Source organism: Antedon mediterranea, chromosome 7, assembly GCF_964355755.1.
Source record: "Antedon mediterranea chromosome 7, ecAntMedi1.1, whole genome shotgun sequence".
Classification (NCBI taxonomy): Eukaryota; Metazoa; Echinodermata; class Crinoidea; order Comatulida; family Antedonidae; genus Antedon; species Antedon mediterranea.
In genome coordinates, this window is record NC_092676.1 from 2,745,220 (window position 1) to 2,765,471 (window position 20,252).

The 20,252-nt window shown below is 34.5% G+C and overlaps 1 protein-coding gene across 1 annotated transcript; it reads left to right on the forward strand.

Moving 5' to 3' along the window:
• Positions 1-473: 473 nt before the first annotated feature.
• Positions 474-17,170, forward strand: LOC140054566 (branched-chain-amino-acid aminotransferase, cytosolic-like). The gene is made up of 11 exons (XM_072099602.1): positions 474-539; positions 2,485-2,556; positions 3,316-3,519; positions 4,426-4,536; positions 10,512-10,631; positions 13,154-13,317; positions 14,519-14,661; positions 14,798-14,883; positions 15,743-15,811; positions 16,138-16,284; positions 16,395-17,170. The coding sequence occupies exons 1-11, from the start codon at positions 486-488 to the stop codon at positions 16,470-16,472; spliced, it is 1,248 nt and encodes a 415-aa protein (XP_071955703.1). The 5' UTR covers positions 474-485; the 3' UTR covers positions 16,473-17,170.
• Positions 17,171-20,252: the final 3,082 nt, after the last annotated feature.

Genomic DNA, 20,252 nt, shown 5'->3' on the forward strand with positions numbered 1-20,252 from the left:
ATCAGGGAATGATTTTAGGTGGGTCCATGAACAAAAAATTAAAAGAAAGAAACCTCTCTGCATTGGTGGACACCACATATGATTTTATTTATTAAGACATTAAATATTTGTATTCATGATATTCACACACAAAAATTTCACATTAATTTAGTCATTATATTACAATAATATTGTTGATAATGCGCGGAACAACTTCCAAAAAATGAAAGATATTGTAAAAAACACGGTTTGTTTTTACAATTGTCCGGTTCCGTGTTTGTTAATCAACAGATACTTATAATATAATAATTCTTCAAATATATAATTCTATTTTCCTTCAACTAATAATAAATTACCTATTAGTTTACCTGTCATTAATTAAACAAATTGTATTGTCTATCTATGATGTTACCAAGAACAATGCTGGTATATGCCATAAAACAAAAGACACTGTACTCAACTCCGGAGGATGACGTAACTTGTTCTGGATGAGTGCATTTTAGAAAATGGCGTGTTCAACAACCATGTTACGATCTGTTTCTGCTCAACTTTTTAGACAGGTAACATATCTCAAGCTAAATATATTTTGACATTTTTCATCTTAAATTGTAGCCGCTCAAATGGTGTTGTCAATAGATGTGATGTAAATGTAATATAATTAAATCATTGATGGGCATATCGTGCTTAGGCCTAGGCCCATATCTTGTGTGATGAGTTGACAGCAAACAGTCCTGCTCCGTGTGTGTATGATGTGGTGGCGGGAAGGAAGGAAGGAGAGTCCGTCTGGGGAATCTTTCATTGTTTTTCATTTTTATGAATTGAATATAAACTGTATCTAGACTATAGCGCTTGATAAATATTGGGTAGTTGAATTATAGTTTCTTTTACTGGCATTTTCTTTTTATTTTACTGTTTTTTTTGCTAACGTTTTGTTTACCACCACCACCACCACCACTCTATCTATAGCCTAGCTACTACTAACTAGCCCTAGGCTACTAGGCCTACCACTTACATTTATCTGTTTTGTTTGTATATATTATGGTTTTATGACATCTGGCACTGATTTAAAGGTGTATAAGTGTCAATAAATGAATGTAGACCTACTTTACTTACTATAAAAAACATAAACAATATACATTACACATTATTGTTATGAAAATAATATTTATCATGACCAATAGGGACTATATAAACATATATTTTTAATTACGTTTTATGTAAATTTAAACAAAAAGAGGATGTTTGAATAGATTGATAGGAAACCAAACATTTGAATTGATAATAAGCATTGGATACAGATTGGATTGTTTGTTTTGGTAGACCACAAAATGATAAGGGACACACCTCCAATATAAAGCATGTGATTGGATGAGATAAAAGGTGTGTGTGTTTACATACTAAACAATGTAGTATACTACACCATTCATCCATATGTGTACATTTTGTCTGCATGTTTTAAACTTCGTTTCTTACATTTTTAATATGACTTTTCTGATAAAATATTCCCAAATATGGCATTAATGATAAATTATTACTGTCACATATGTTGTGTTAGTAGAGAGGTTTCGCAATCTTACGAATACGAAAACGGATACGTCACGCACACGTATACGTTTTTGTAAGCCAGTAAAAATCTGTTTAGCATTGCAACGAAATATTAAGGGCGTCGTCCAAAATAACGGTAAATTTGAGCGAAGCGCATGTACGTGTTGCTTGGTGGTTGGCTGCCTAGGCCTAGTGTAACATCAAAGCGAGTGAGGATTTTAAAAACTGCCATTTATCAAAATTGGCCTGGCATTCAATAAATATATAATTATATTATAATCCTGAATCATTCCTGATTCAAATGCAAAATGTGCAAAATAGATCAAAAACTATACTCGTTTTGTAGTTACGAATATGACTGGTGATATTCGTCAACACAAATATGCGTTACGAATATAAAATGGGGATCAGCTCAAAAGTTTCACAAATGTGTGACGTATCCGTTTTCGTTATCCTATTCGTAAGGTTGCGAAACCTCCCTAATATGCTAATTATATTTGTTTTATTTGCTAATTATGCAAACTATGTTACCCTCGGTTAATTAATAAAACAGTTGAATTAAAAGAACCATGTTGACGAGTCTGTCACACTTGTAATATGGTGTCAGAATAGTTGAAAGAACTGTACATACAATGGTTGAACAGTATATTGTTGCCGAAGGTGTAAGTGATCCTAATGACTTATACATTGACACTTTAACTGTTGAAGATAAAAATGAGTAACTTTTATATTGATACTCTAAAAGATAACAGTAATAAGAACGCTTGGTTCTATGATGTGTTTGTGGGAGGTAATGTGTTAAAGATGAAGCTTGACACTGGAGCATGTGTACTGTTAACTGCATACGACTGGAAACATTTAGACAGTTACCAGGACATGAGAACATTAAAGTAAATATGGCATTAACAACCTGACCCTAAGCTGTAGTTCTTTGATCCTGATTCATTGTTTAATTTACAGAAAACATCATGCAGATGGTCCAAGTTTCTAAGTGGCCACCAACGGATGACATCCAGTGTTGCATCATTCAAGGTATCGTACACTTGTTGAAACAGGAACATATTTTAAATAATTATTGCATCATCCATCGCATACAGTACCTCTATGCATCATTTAACATGAGAGCATTAATTAGGTCTATTTATAAACATATTGCATGTTTAGTGAACCGTGACGACCAAAGGTTTATTGATATTCAATACCATCGAATAAAGATATTTTCCTCTCAATGCAATTTAGGCTCTCATGGTGTAATGAAATACTTCTCATCCATCCACCAAAGCACGCCCTCTTTCCAAAAATAATCACTAACGTGCTCCCACTTGATGATCAACAACTTCACTCGTATCCTGCATCCATTATAACCCACCCACATTTAGCAAAAATAAACCCCAACAACACCCACATTTATTCCCAATATACCCCCACCCACCCACATTTATTCCCAATATATCCCACCCACCCACATTTATTCCCAATATACCCCCACCCACCCACATTTATTCACAATATATCCCACCTATCCACATTTATTCCCAATATACCCCACCCACCCACATTTATTCCCAATATATCCCCACCCACCCACATTTATTCCCAATATATCCCCACCCACCCACATTTATTCCCAATATACCCCCACACCCACATTTATTCACAATATACCCCACCTATCCACATTTATTCCCAATATACCTGATCTGTACACATCTCATACACATACCCAATTTCCATTAAATTAAACCAATTTCAATCTTTTTTTGGCTTTCTTTATTTTACTCTTTTTTTTAGGCTGCTGATCTTCAAATTAAATATTCTAATAACATCACAGAAAAAAAACCAGACTCGGACACGCTTCTATTTGGCCATACGTTTACTGACCATATGCTGACCATTGAATGGTCAAAGAATGCCGGATGGCAAGCCCCGTGCATTCAACCGTTTGGAAACCTCTCCATGCATCCAGCTTGTTCAGTATTTCACTACGGACTCGAGGTGAGGCATGCTGGAATAACCCAGGATGAAAATTTAAACTTCGTTCGGATAAGCAGATTGTTTGTTTTTTTACATTTTTGTTTGTAATTACAAATTTTTCAATATCAAAGATTCCTCAAAATTGTCAACAAAATGAATTATAAACTTTTTATATATAAGTTTGTTTTTAATTATTCGCTATGTGTAAAATGGTGGTGCCTCTCCCTATAAATTATTAATGATTCACTATGGTTTCTGAAATCTAAGAGCTGCCCCTTGTGGACAATTTATTTCAATTTTTTAAAGTATATGAAGGACAAAAGTACATTAAGTTTCCATCATTAATATTCTGTTTAGCACATTACATTATAAGAACACATAGACATACATTTGCTGACCGGTCACTCTCTTGCACAGCTCCATCCTTTGCTGACCGGTCACTGTCTCTTGCACAGCTCCATCCTTTGCTGACCGGTCACTGTCTCTTGCACAGCTCCATCCTTTGCTGACCGGTCACTGTCTCTTGCACAGCTCCATCCTTTGCTGACCGGTCACTTTCTCTTGCACAGCTCCATCCTTTGCTGACCGGTCACTTTCTCTTGCACAGCTCCATCCTTTGCTGACCGGTCACTGTCTCTTGCACAGCTCCATCTTTATTGAATACTCTTCCACAATCAATCAAGAATGGCAATTCTATTGACATCTTCAAACAATTGCTGAAAACCCATCTCTTTAGCATAGCATATGAAATGACATAATTTCCACCTTGTTTCGAGCCTTGTGGTCGTAGCGCTTTAGAGAAAATTTATTTTGGTTAAGCGCTATACAAAAGACAATTATTATTATTAAATCCATAAATATCTCTCTTATTTTATAACCATAATCATTTTTATTATTTTTTCCTTCGGATCATCCTTATATTTTTAGTTATTTGAGGGTATGAAGGCATATGCCGGTGTAGACGACAAGGTCCGGATGTTTCGTCCGTGGGACAACATGACTCGAATGAAGTATAGTGCCAATAAAGTTTCTCTTCCAGTGAGTATTTTAAAATTAAACAAAATTTGTAATCCGTTTTTATAATTTTATTTAACATATTTTAATTTTGACTATAAAATAATAATAATCTGTTTATCACTGACCAGTCTTATGTTTCATTTGCATTTCATCTGCAAATTGTTTATCTCCCTTTTGTATATACGAACCCGGGACAAAGCAACTTTGATATTCTATTTTATTACCTATTAATTTTCTGTAGTAATTTAAATATGTCAGAGGTCAACTAGTGTATTAATACTAGAGGTCAACACTGTCATGATATAACAAAAGTTTATTAGTTTAACCAAGGCATGCTATAAATAACTGAGGAGCATTCAGGGTTTAAAAATGGAAAGATATTTTGTTTTCGACGACGACCAACACATCAAGTTTAGTTAGGCTCTCGCTAAATGCATTTTCATAATCGGTGCCAAGTTTTTGGTTTCACCTTCCTACAATACCGTCTTTGCGTGCGTATGTAAAGATTTCTAATGGCCATCGTGTCTTCAGCATCTGTTAAACAATTTATTGTGTAACATAGTGCAGTCAACTAGGCCACTGTCCTGACACACAAAGGAAATTAGGGTTAGAATCAGGAAGCTAATTACTGACAGGTGCTGCTTAAACAATTATTAGTTTCAACCATTTTGAGAAGATCCATACTTAGAAAACGAAAGTTATAATTAGCATTTCATAATTACGATCAATTGTTTTTTTTATTGTACTCTACTTTATTGAAATGTATTTGTACAGTGGTAGAAAAAGAAAGCAGTGTTTAACTCAGTTAAACTGGTTAGTTTGTTAACTGGTTAGTTTTTTGTAAAACTGGTTAGTTTGTCAACTATTTTTTTGAACTGGTTAGTTTATTAAACTGGTTAGTTTTTGTTAAACTAGTTAAAGTTTGTTAAACTGACTAGTTGGTTAAACTGACTATTTGGTTAAACTGGAAAGTGTGCTAAACTGATCAGTTTGTTAAACTGGTTAGTTTGTTCAACTGGTTAGTTTGTTAAACTGGTTAGTTTGTTAAACTGGTTAGTTTGTTAAACTGGTTAGTTTGTTAAACTGGTTAGTTTGTTAAACTGGTTAGTTTGTTAAACTGGTCAGTTTGTCGAACTGGTTAGTTTGTTAAACTGGTCAGTTTGTCGAACTGGTTAGTTTGTTAAACTGGTTAGTTGTTAAACTGGTTAGTTTGTTAAACTGACTAGTGTATTAAACTGTTTAGTTTCTAAAACTGTATTTTCTTAAAATCCATTTCAGGTCCATTTTAAACTGGTTAATTTATTGAACTGATTAGTTTGTTAAACTGTAGTTTCTTAAACTGGTTTTAGTAAGGAACTCAGGATTGAACCATGGACCATGGATTGAAAAACAAGCTACAGCTCCACTACAGACTACAATTAATGATGAAAATAAATTTCTGATCGGCACAGTTAAATATTACGCCCATGGGGTATGTTTGCCAATCCACCAGCGTCCTATGTTAACCCAAATGTTCATACTTGATCTATCTTATGGAGACATTCACTTAAAAATAAATGACACATATACTCAAGGGTCGCAGTCTGGATACCCAAGGACCTAATATCACATATCATATACTATATCATTATAACATTCAACCACTAATGTTATAGCGAACTCTATTACTATGGCCTAATTAATTAATAGTGACATGTTATTATGGTTGTGAAGTTTGCTTTGAAATGTTATCGAATGTGTTAAGACGATAATAGTTATGAGAATGACAATGTAGTAATTGGATTGTTTGTAACCGCAAGGCGCCAAGCAGCTTCTAGATCGGTGGATGCTCTTCCTTAACGCTAATAGGATATGAACGCTGTGAACGTGTATGTTTCAGTTGAAAGAGAGGTTACACCTGCTAACATAGGATTCAGTCAATTGAACAACAATAAGAGGAATTTGGCAGGTGGGGTGAGAAAATAATTGAACACTAAACAGAGATAACAGAATGTGGATATCATTCATCCTAATTTCTTCTACCCCTGAAGGGTGTATTTATCGCCCTCTACCACCCACAGACTCGCCCACTTGACCCACAAAGAATGTCAGTCTGAAATAGCAGGTTCTTATAAATCTTGACGCACTTACTTTTGTAGAATACTGTATTTATTTATTTATTTCATACGCACCCAACAGCGAGTAACTCACCAATTGCAGGATGGATAAACTATTTTAGAAATTGTCGTGCTTATAAACTAAGTTCCATTTGAGGCTAAGGGAGTGGAGTTGAAAGAGTTGTGAGTTACAACTGTGGCACTAGGTCAGGATTGAACCTTGGACCTTGGGATTGGAAGGCAAGCATGTTAACCACCAAGCTACAACTCCACTACCACCACAAAGCTACAGCTGCACTACAAGATACAGCTCCACTTTTATTCTTAAAATCACCATTTATTATGAAGTTTAAAGTAAGAAGCTGGATGTATTCATTTCGTAGTTAAAACTTTGCTAATGGAGCACGGTTGTCACATCTGTTTCCATTCAGTTTTACTGGTCCGTCTTTAGTTTTAATGTCTGTCTACTCCTAATATTGTTTACTTACATCCAAAGTTGGCCATTTTAATGTTTCAATTTTGGCACAAAAAAAAAATACAATACCAAAAAAAAAAAAAACAAATTCGCAGAGGAAAAATCCTGTTCCAATCTGGCAAGTAAGATTTAAAAATTGATTTTTATGAATATTAAAGATGTATTGTCCCCCTCAAAAAAGAATTCTTTTTCATTTTTTTTTTAATATGCCATTTTAATGTCACATAATAATTATCCACTTTTACCGAAAACTGGATCTGAAAAAAAATGATTTACCTGGAAAAAATGTAATTTATTTTGGTTTTTTTCTATGTAAGGAAGTGATTAACTTTATCAAAACTACAAAATAACCTATTCAAAGTCTGATTTAATTAATCTTCATTTTTCATGTTTTTAGAGGACAATACATCTTTAACCAAACAAAAAATAAATTATTTGATATTATTTTTATCGTTTGTTTTTATGAAAAATTTGTGTCTTTTTACTGTATTCAAATGTGTTTTATTAGAAAATTTAGATAAAATGTATGAAATTTAAAATTGATTAATGATTTTATCTGTGATCAACATCTGTGATTAAACGTATTAAACTTCAGCCATACCAACAAATCTTTTTTTATAATAAAATTGATTATTATTACTAAAATTGTTATGAAACAACAGGATATATTTACTTTCTTGATAGAGATTAAAAGTTTGATATCCCTATAAATCAAGTGATAGTTTCCTGTGTACAATTTAAACGGCGACATATACACGACCATAGCATATATTCTAACCTTTTATCAGATGATAATGAATTATATTTGTCATCGGTACAATAATTTACTACGGGCTTCGTGAGCTTTGGAAGGTCGTTGAGTGAAGGAGGACGTGTTGATTGCGAGGAAGTATTACAGGCTGATGTTAGCTGTCGTTTGATGATTTCAACGGGACATGTGGCCTGCTGGTGTAATCCTGCTTAATTCATGCAGTAGGTTGTCTTACCTCGCATGTTACAATAGAAAATATCGTTATCAGTACCGTACCGCCTTTTTTTGGTTGAATTGAATTTTTGCTAAAGTCAATACCAAAAACCCTAAAGGCCAATTTACACAGACAAGCAACAGTAAGCGGAAACCGTGTTGCTTGTCCAACGGTAGAATCAGTATCTATCCTGAGCGGAAACCGCCCGTCCACTCATGTTCATTAGGAATAACATAAATTCTATAATTGTTATTACCGTTACCGCTCGTATGTGTAAATTGGCCTTTAGGCTTGTCTGATATGTGGTTTTCTGGAAAGTCTGGTATTCCAAATGTCTTTTTAATGGTAAAGATTTGTTGACCTGTTGGACCTTTAGAGTCCAGTATTGTGACGCTAAGGTTATATTAGACTACATCATCAGAAGATACAAATTGACCCTTGGTCCATTCACTACCCACTAGACTGAGTTATCTAAATACATGTACGTCTTCAATGCAAAACAGTAATGTTTTTTTATGAATTATTTAACAATAATATAGTCTAAAGGGAGCCCTTTTAATGTCAAGATTATTTTACCTAAAGTTGTAAAAATCGGATAAATTAATTTATTAATCCAAGATGCTGTTTAAATCAAAATATAACTTGTTACAATAATTTTTTATTAGTATAATAAAATCCTAGACAACGATACTGTCTGATTTTTGTCGACATCGTTAAAGTGAAACACAAAAAAGAAATTGTAGAAGAACCAGATATTTAAATGTCACCGAATGTCATGCACATGGCGGAGTAATCACGTACTGTCACAATGTAAATGATGCGTATCTTGTGTGTAATTTTTGTGTTTGTCTGATAAGATTGTTTTCGACTGGAAAATGTGCAGATTAGTCGTTTGGATTAAGGTGACGGCTTGTCTCAGAAACATTGGTTATTTTTATAACATGACCACAAATTCAAACAATTTCTTTAAGCTTCCAATTTACAAAAGTGAAACATTGTGGACGTACGACTCGCCAGCATGGCTCCGCGCTACTCCCAGTAGGTAAACACAGTAAGTCATCTTAAGCCCTCGGGGGAATAGGTACTGCCTGCCCCTCTTAATGAACCGCGACTAAACCAGCTGAATCGTAGGCGGGATATCCACATTGTTGAATCAATGACAATTGCCTTACGTGACCGAACGAGTGGTATTACTGAATCATACCGCGGGCGGTTGCTACACTCGCGTTCAGCCAGAGTTCATGATCTTGGCGCGCTTCCAATTCAATGTTTCTATTTTGAGCAGCTTCACTGAATGGTTAATTTTGATCAGGTGACTCACAATTTGTGAATGGGTTGACTTCATCAGGTTGCATTATGCTAATGAGGGTCAGGGTCAGAATGAGTTGCGTGACGTGGATAAGAATCTTGGGAAAAAATGTTAATGATTTTCAAGACACCTTTTGATTTACTAAGTCTTATGTCATTCTTGAAGGTCGGCCACATTAAAGCTGCATTATGTATTTCTTTGAATAATGCTTGGCACATAAAATTAAATGTTATTTTTTGTCATTCTTTAAATCATCATTATTATTAAAGGGACGCATTCAGAACCTAACAAAGTTGTTCCCTGAATAAGGCCTGTCCATAGTGTAAAAAAATATTTCCCCTCATTTGTGTACAAGAAAAGTGTCCCCTGAATAGAGGTGCCTTACTATTTATCAAGCAGGGCATTTGTTAAAAATAAGGCATTTGTCCCAAATAAGGCATTTGTCCCAAATAAGGAATTTGTCCCAAATAAGGCATTTGTCCCAAATATGGGATTTGTCCAAAATTTGGGATTTGTCCAAAATAAGTGATTTGTCCCAAATAAGGGACTTGTCCCAAATAAGGGCTGTACTGTATAAATTAAAAACGACCAATTATATGATATTAATTCAAACAAATTCTGAAACAAATGTCATACACAAAAACGACATGTTTTTATATTGTTTTGATGTTTTTTCTTTTATAATTTATGCTTTCTCTTTATGCTAATTTCCTCATTATAATCAAAACATCCTCTATCATAAATGTCCCATATCGCTATCATAAGCCCTTGCAACAAATTCATTGTATTTTTAATTATTTAACAATTATTAAATTTAAAAATTGACAGTTTGTTTCCTTTTTTTTAAATTTTACTTTATTTTTGTAAATTACATTATTTTTCATATTTCTTGAGAATTATAATTAATTAGCATTAAACACATTAGTAGTACATCACAGTTAATTTCTGATTTATGCCACCTCAAATCCCCTCCCCCATTTTGTCATATTTTTCCATAAAATTGTGTAAAAGTGTATAGGCATGGAACAAATAGTAGTGTAGATTTTTAATTTGATATTCGTAAATAGATTTATTTTAAATAATAAAAAAAAAAATACTACCAAGCAAAAGTTATGGTTGTGTTTGGAACTTTTTTACATTTTTTTTTCTAGGATTTTGATGGAGATGAGCTAGTGAGGTGCATTGCTCAACTTATTCGTGTCGACCGTGACTGGGTTCCTAAGACCAAACCGTGCTCATTATATATTCGACCAACTTTTATAAGTACAGAGGTAAGTTTTAAATTTGGCTTACCAGTAAATACTGTATTCCTTATGTTTATTCATATATTTTCGTCTATTTTAATTTATGTACAACGGAGTTGTTGATAGCCGAGTGGTTAGGACACTTGACTGTCATACAGATAGACCCGGGTTCAATTCCCAACAACTCCCAGTCCACTCAGCTGTAAATGAGTACCTGGTTGAAAATACTAGGGAGAAAAAAGGCGGCGTGGAAAGGAACTGGCCACCCTACCACATAATGCCGAGGCTTAGTACAATGAGCTCCTAACAGCTCATTCCCCTACGTTCAGAGAACACGGGACTCACCTTTACCTTTACAGCGCATTGAAAGCTTGCTTATATGCGCTATATAAGAATGAACTATTATTTTTTTTTGTTTTTTTGTTTTTTTGACCATATTTAATGAGGGTGATCCATCCAGCAATTGCTGATCATAGGTTCACAAGACAAACATATACACAAGATGCTCTACATAAACAAAGTCTTATTACAAGTCTTTGGGAGTGTAATGGTAATTTTGTCCTTAGAAAAAATCCTAACATGTGACAATGCTTAATTGTACACAATGGATTAGTCTTTATATAATTATATATTGTATTGAAATTTATTACCGTTACGTGTTATATTTTTACTGTATTGTGTGTGCAATTTTAGCATCAAGGAAAACAAATTTTATGTTCGCCTTGTTGTGGTCATGACAATAAAGTTTTATCTTATTATAGACAAATTACAAGGATGAATACAAAATAATAACATCATACATTTTGGTTCTTTAATATAATTAAACAAACTTGGCCCCTTCTGATGATACAAAGTTCTGTATTCAGGCCAATAGTTTCTGAAAGATCACAATAAATTACAAAATATCAACTGCTAACCCAATTTCTGTACCCTTACATTCCTTACATCTGACAATGATTTTCACTTTGTTATAAAAGACTTCATATTGGATCTGTTGATAGCGCTAAGTTCATGATATAGCGTGGTAATTGGTCTAATTTATCAACTTTACTGTTAATTGATGTTTAATTGAGTATGATTTGATTGGATTTATTCAGTTCTACGCTGACAAGAGTAATTAATGTAACATAATTCAATAAAAAATAAATAAATGTAACATTTCAAATGCATGAAGCAGAAACAAAGTTTTCATAATGTCTTGAAATTTCAGCTGATTCTGAAATACTGTATCTATAATTTGTGCAATATCATAGGCAAATGCTGTAATACACTGACACATCGATCGCATGTGATTCTGTATCATACAGTATGCCATAACCCTAATCCAACCTAACTAAAATATATTGTATGTACTATTAATAAAAGAAGGTACCTAACAAATGCAAAGAAAAAAACATAATAAACAATTTATTAATTTATTTCCCTTCTGTATGACATTTGTCAATAACCTGTCTTTTCCCCATTAATTAAACAATTACTTTATTTTAGCTTTTATTTTAATAGTATCCTAAGTAATTTCAGTTAGGATGTCTGTTTCCTACGAACCAAGATATTATTAGATCTACCATATGAGTCGCTGCTTACTAAAAATACAATGTACATGACCATGCCTGAGAGAAGAGCCTAGAGGGAGCCCTTTCAATGTCAAGACTATTTGCCTCAAAGCGTGTCTGCGTAATTCTGTTTGTTCTAATCATTACATGTGGCATGTATTGAGATCAACTACTGGACAGATATAGGTGTCTTTATCTCTCTGCTTAAAAGAAGTCTGTCTGTGTTTTCCAATTATCGTAATGAATTGTTTTTCCTGTGATTCAAAAGCTCTTATTGATGTTTGCTAGAAGATTGCGATATTGTCAGTTAAGATTTTGGACTAAGGTGGAGACCGTTAATAGCAATTGTTTCCAGCGAAGCGTATCGCTCGTTACATCCCAATTAACCATTGTGGAGGAGCGCATCCTCGGGGATTTAATGACATATTTCCAGCCGGAACAAAACTTGGCATTGGTGACAAGATTCAAAAGAATTGTTTTCAATGTTTTTGAAGATCAATTGTTATGATGGTAGAGGGCGGCATTACAAAGTACATATTATAAACAAAATTATTCTTATTCTAAATTTACCCTTCATTGAAATTTAGATCATTTTTTTCATTATTCCTTCAATAACTTAAACAACATGCCTAACCCTCCTGTTGGTTTGGGTTTGAAAATAAAATAAAAATAAAATAAAACCATTAAAGTACAGTAATTTATTGCACATGGTCAGATGTTTGTCCTACTCTGACGTAATTTGTACTTTTGTACTGCTAAATGCATTTGAGAAAAGTTACAAGTAATTCTCTCAAACCTACAACCTCCGGATCACTTTCCTGGTAATCATACTGTACCTCTAGACCACCGAGCTTGCGTTGATGGTTAGAGTTGAATTCAAGCAATGGAAGCAATGGGTACTGCACCAACAGGTGGATGTAGTTGTAATTTATAAATCAGTTATACAATTTCAATAATGATTAAATATATATTATAATGTAATGTTTATTTTTGTAGCCCACGATAGGCGTGTCTGTGCCAGGTAAGGCGTTACTGTACGTCATCATGTGCCCTGTTGGTCCATACTTCAGAACTGGTTCCTTCAATCCAGTATCCTTATATGCCGATCCCAAGAATGTCAGAGCGTGGAAAGGGGGCGCTGGTGACTCCAAAGTTGGAGGGTACGCTTTTACTTTTATTAGAGATAATTTTATTTTTTTTAAATGCTTGGGAATGGGAAGGTATTCTTTTGTTTTGCACATTTGGAATATGTTGGATTTATAGAGGGCGCTATAGTAAAGCTCATTTGCATATTAACACCTGTCCAAAATATCCAATGCTGTTATTTTATCTTATCTTCATGTGTTTTGTATCGCACTCTAAATCAACATTTTCTGATAGATTTTAAATACTGTTATGAAGAAATCGACAGAAACTAAAATAAAGTGTATTACCCCACGAAAGAGAAAAACAAAATATTTGTAACGTAACAGCTTGTCGCTACTGTCAAATTGTTGAATTATCAAATGGTTCAATAAGATCATCTTTTTTTAACCCAGAATTTAACGCTCATCAAATTTTTGATTTAGCTAACATTAAAAACAAATGGCTTACGAGACGTACTCATTTGTGGAGACAAATCAGAATTATTAAAGTTCATTTTATATAGTCTAGATTATTTCCTGTTTTAAAAGTAGGATACCAAGTTGAGATTGGACAGTATTCATATATATTGACCCAAATATAGAAATCATACCATATATGGGCATGCATAGTTATTTTTCTTTGGGCAGATTATCATGAGATCTATGTTTTTAATTATAATAAAGTTTAAATAAAAAAAAAAATGATTGACTGTAATTTAGAAGTAACATTTAGATACAGAAGAACCCCTATGAATGGTCACCTACTAGACACGGCTAAGTGTCCCCTTAATAGAGGTGTCCCTGAAACAGGGGTTGGTACTAGACACGGCTAAGTGTCCCCTTAATAGAGGTGTCCCTGAAACAGGGGTTGGTACTAGACACGGCTAAGTGTCCCCTTAATAGAGGTGTCCCTGAAACAGGGGTTGGTACTAGACACGGCTAAGTGTCCCCTTAATAGAGGTGTCCCTGAAACAGGGGTTGGTACTAGACACGGCTAAGTGTCCCCTTAATAGAGGTGTCCCTGAAACAGGGATTGGTACTAGACACGGCTAAGTGTCCCCTTAATAGAGGTGTCCCTGAAACAGGGGTTAGTTTTAGTATTAAAACATATTGCATCTTGTTCACGGAAAAGTGTCCCCTTAATAGAGGTGTTCTTTGGAAGAGTTCTAATGTAAAGTATTACAGTATTACAAATGCGTATCATCAGATGAATTTTTTAATAATTATTTGGATGTAGGAATTATGGTCCAACAATCAAACCTCAACTGGATGCAGAGAAGCTAGGCTGCCAACAGATACTGTGGCTGTATGGTAATGAGGACTATGTCACAGAAGTTGGTACCATGAACCTCATGATGATGTGGCATAATGATGATGGAGGTTGGTATATTTATTATCAATTCATTCTTTATATCTTTCCACACACAGGATGTTTTAATCATCTTTCTCAGCATTTGCGTTTAAACTTATTAATTTTATATTCCATAAAATATCAAATGTTTTTGTTTGGTTGCAGATCTAGAGTTGATTACCCCGCCATTAGATGGCACAATATTACCAGGAGTGACCAGGAAAGCTCTGTTGGAACTAGCTCGTGGTTGGGTAAGTAAATAACGAAAAAACACAATTATCAAACCCGGGGAGCTAGCAACAATGTTTACATAAGTCAACTCTCCAAATACCATTTCAAATTCAACAGTCCTAAATTCATTTTTACCATTAAAAACACATTCCGATTTCCATACTTCCTTGAAAACCAGACATATTTGGCCAGCCCAAAAGTGTCCGGTATTTGGAATATTGGCTGTAGTATATATCATTTACTTTTTAAAATTATTTATATTTGTGTTATCAGGGAAGAATAAATTTAAATTTTTTTCTTCCTAAGTTTTGTTTGTAATTAAGACAGAATAGTGAAAAGGATCCGATAACAAATTGGAATGTAAAAAATGGATAAGAAAATAAATGATTTAAAGTTTGGGCATTGGGAAAAGGATAGAGGGTGCTATGTAGGAGAATTTACAGTGAGAATCAAAAAGTTGAGAATTTTACTTTTGAAAAGACTGCCTGTAATTCATTTAAACTTAACAATCATTTTTATGATATGTATATTTTGCAAAAGCTACTCCACTTTTCTTTTATCTATACCCATATTTATAAAATAAATATATTATTGAAATATAAATTGAAATGAACGAATGATCAAAGTCAGGTCATGGGTCAATTCTAGAGTTCCCACCCGACAGACTTTTGCCATCAGTACTTCTATGAATGACGACGAACGCTTGTAGAACAAATTTTTGTTCGGGAAGCTGCTATACGCACGCTGCATCATTTTTTGGACATCAGAACGAGAAGACAAAGTTTATGATTTTTTTGACGGCTTACTTTGACCTTCAACCTCTTGAAGCACCCAAGTTGTGACTGGACCTTTGAAAAAAATGTGTTTCTTATTCTACAGGAAGAATTTAAAGTGACAGAGCGACCGTTTAAAATGGACGAAGTGGTAAAAGCTGTAAAAGAAAACCGGGTAAGACAGTTTTTAAATGAAAATTTTAGGTTCAGAAAATGTTTAAAAACCAAATAGGGTAGTGATATGCCAAAATATGGTAGTGATATGACATCATCATGTCTATATATGGGCACATCACATTTTTTTGTCACATAAAGTTTGATAGTGTAGACAGAGCTTTAGAGAGAAAATAATGTCATGTGATTGGAAAATGAAATAGTGATGTCACAACATTTAGCGTAGGCTTAGAAAGGATTTTTGAATTAATTATGATATAGCATACATTTAAACATAATTTATTTTGACCAACAAGTGTTAATTTATTAAATGGTAATTTTTTTTAGGTATTGGAAATATTTGGAGCAGGAACAGCTTGTGTTGTATGTCCTGTGGGATCAATACTCTACAAGGATGAAACTTTAAATATACCAACGATGGAAAACGGCGCCCCCTATGCCACTCGTTTTTTCGACACACTCCTTGATATTCAGGTATATTGATAAAATATAAATAGTTTATTTCATTAGTATTATATTCTCATAAAATAAACAAATCTGAAATTAATTTTTTTTAAATCTGGTAATTTTTTCTTTCTTCACAGTATGGTAAAATTCCAAGTCCATGGGTTTATGACATAGACAGCGAATATGATGCAATGGCAGCCAAGGTCAGCAGCTAGTGTTCCCCCAGAAATGAATGGTACATTCCATTCCTCTTGAAGTCAATGTTATTAAATATTATATTTATGGAGTATTCCATTGCAGGAGATAGGTGAATTCCATGCCAGATTACAATGTATTTAAACAAATATACTTTATATCATATGTACAGTATTATACTATATTATTACTCCCGAGAAATGAAGGGGTGGCTGTTTAATTTGTGTTTTGATTTAGCGTTTTGCTTATTTATTTTGAATCTACTGAGGTCAAGCCACAGTCACTCGCATTGTTGGTTTATTCAGGTATATATACTATACAAGGTACATTAAATACAGTATTTATATTATATTAATAATGATTATTTTATCTATTTAAGGAGTTTTCCTTTGCATCTAGTGCTGGCTGTAGCTGTACCCTTTCCTTGAGTGTGGCTGTACCCTTTCCTTGAGTGTGGCTGTACCCTTTCCTTGAGTGTGGCTGTACCCTTTCCTTGAGTGTGGCTGTACCCTTTCCTTGAGTGTGGCTGTACCCTTTCCTTGAGTGTGACTGTACCCTTTCCTTGAGTGTGGCTGTACCCTTTCCTTGAGTGTGGCTGTACCCTTTCCTTGAGTGTGGCTGTACCCTTTCCTTGAGTGTGGCTGTACCCTTTCCTTGAGTGTGGCTGTACCCTTTCCTTGAGTGTGACTGTACCCTTTCCTTGAGTGTGGGTGTACCCTTTCCTTGAGTGTGACTGTACCCTTTCCTTGAGTGTGACTGTACCCTTTCCTTGAGTGTGGCTGTACCCTTTCCTTGAGTGTGACTGTACCCTTTCCTTGAGTGTGACTGTACCCTTTCCTTGAGTGTGGCTGTACCCTTTCCTTGAGTGTGGCTGTACCCTTTCCTTGAGTGTGACTGTACCCTTTCCTTGAGTGTGACTGTACCCTTTCCTTGAGTGTGACTGTACCCTTTCCTTGAGTGTGACTGTACCCTTTCCTTGAGTGTGGCTGTACCCTTTCCTTGAGTGTGACTGTACCCTTTCCTTGAGTGTGACTGTACCCTTTCCTTGAGTGTGGCTGTACCCTTTCCTTGAGTGTGACTGTACCCTTTCCTTGAGTGTGGCTGTACCCTTTCCTTGAGTGTGGCTGTACCCTTTCCTTGAGTGTGACTGTACCCTTTCCTTGAGTGTGACTGTACCCTTTCCTTGAGTGTGGCTGTACCCTTTCCTTGAGTGTTGCTGTACCCTTTCCTTGAGTGTGGCTGTACCCTTTCCTTGAGTGTGGGTGTACCCTTTCCTTGAGCATGGCTATACCTTTCCTCGAGTGTGGCTGTACCCTTTCCTCGAGTGTGGCTATTCTCTTTCCTCAAGTGTGATTTAATTTTTTTTCTCCACAATGTTTGTGTCTAAATTAATAAGTTTGCTTTCACAGCCATATATTTGTATCGATCAAACATTCCTTTTATTGTCTGCTTTCATCCGTGCATGTCTAAGTAAATGAAACCCTGTACTCTGGATAGTGCCTTCCCGCCAAAATACCTCTGCTACTCCTGTTGTAGCATGAAGCAACAAATGTGATTGTAAATTGCAAATGATTAATTGTAGATATATCTAGCTTATTTTTTTAATAGAGTAATAAAGGTTGATGTCTTTTAAAACACCCGCATTTTTATATAAATTAAGCCGTATCGAATTAAGTATAGTTATTAAGTATATTTAATAATCTAACAACTACTTTGACTACAAATAAGTTTACAGAAATAGTTATGTACTTGCCATATTTAGTTATTTTGGAAAAATAAACTTAATTTTATAAGTAAATGTAATGTATTTGCTCAGGGTTAAGTTTTTATAATCAGGTTTGGTATTGCACATTGTTTAAGTTACTCTCTTAACATTTGTTCACGTTTGGTTGATTTGCGGTGAATAAATTAATATTACTTAAATAAAAAGCTAATTAATTTTGATTTAAAGAAACACAAGCGTCATCATATGCGCATGCGTATCACTATTTTTACTACGTTTTGTGACGCGAAAAAGTTGTGCAACCAATCACTGAATCAGGACTCATTCTCGTGAATACGGTATATTAGCATTGGTTGCGCATTTAACAGGGTTCGGATTAAGATTTTTTTTAAATATTCTTTTAAGCATTTATTGAACTTTCTATAATTCATTTTATGTGAAAAGTGTATTTATTATCATCGTAATAATTATTTATTTTTAAAAACTGTTTTAAGGTAGTATTTATTATTCCCTTAAGCATGTTTTCCTGTCGACGCTTTCGTCGTTGATCGTTAACAGTTCAACGACGATCGTTAGCGAGTACCTTTTCCTGTAAATCGTTAACATTTCAATGTTTACGTAGAAGATCGCCGATTATTGTTAACGATAGCGTCTAATAACGTCGACAGGAAAACAGGCTTTAGTTTATTCCATTAGATTTTCAGATGCGAGTCCAGGGAATGACCCGGTCGCGATTTTTTTTTTCGTACATAAGTTGGGGACCACATGTGAAAGATAGCCGAAAGATAGCCGAACTACTTCCTAAATATAACTAAACCTAACCCTCTTAATAATCTCTCTCTCACTATAAAGTAAAACAAGTAGCTCATGGGAATCGAACCCCATACATCGACCTGTAAAGTCCATAGTCTTATCCACTCGACTACACAGACGGCTCGACAGAAATCGTTTGCATTAGCGAATTGTAGTTAGCTTAATTCTTACGCCACACCTTATTGATATGAATAATGAATATTCATGTGTGTATTTTGTGACGTTTCACGAGGGGTCCCCAACTTATGTACGAAAAGAAATATCGCGACCCGGTCGGGCTCTAGCCTTTTTTAAAAGGTAAAACAGAATCTTTCACCCTATCCTTTTTCACTTCCAACATCGAGGTTCCACCTATGTTTACTAAATATTGTGAGCAAATAAACAAGCTTAACATAGGCCTACCTGATTTGACGATTGATATTTTATTGCTGAAGAACGCAAATCCCTGTTATGACGTCATCATCATAATCAACAACAAATCATGACATCATTAACATTGTCATAGAAAGTTAATTATCATCATCAATATTTATCAACATCACATTTTATCCATCAGTTCTTCGGAATTGAATGTTTGCATAATGACTAACTTTTCCAACTTCCAGCAGCTTGGGGAAGCGACTTTTGAATAGAATATAATTCAACATATGTCTAACAATATCATGCACTTCACTAATTATCCAATTTCTTGATTCTCTCCTGTTTTATCAAACGTCCACGTCTTACCAGTTCCCACCTAGGACGCAGCGCATAAGTGGATTGACCAATGACAAGCGACAGTTCGAATATCTATCGCTTTTTAGCTTTTGATTGGTTAATTCGCTTGCATGCTTTACTGTACAAATATAACTATATATTAGTCAAACACATACTCTATTGCGCTATGTAAATGTAGTAATAGTACTTAACTGCAATCAGTTCAAGTTCATTCTTATTCAGATACAAAGCAAAATTTGAGGTATGAAAAACATAATGCAGTAGTTTTGCCGTTTTGTCTAGAGAGACCAAATAGGCCGAAAGGGTTTTAAAACTGGTTTCCACCAAGAAAAAAACTTTAAAAAGAGTATAATCAATGTATGCCTGCAGAGTGTATTACTTTTCTTCACACATATTAACACCCTGTCAACACAGGGTCTGACTACGAGCCACAAATATCAGACCACTAATAAGATTAGTATCATCTGATGTGATATTATGTTTTAAAAAATAGTAATTGAACCGACTTCAAAGGTCACCTTACTTTAATGTTACCTATCTGTTATTA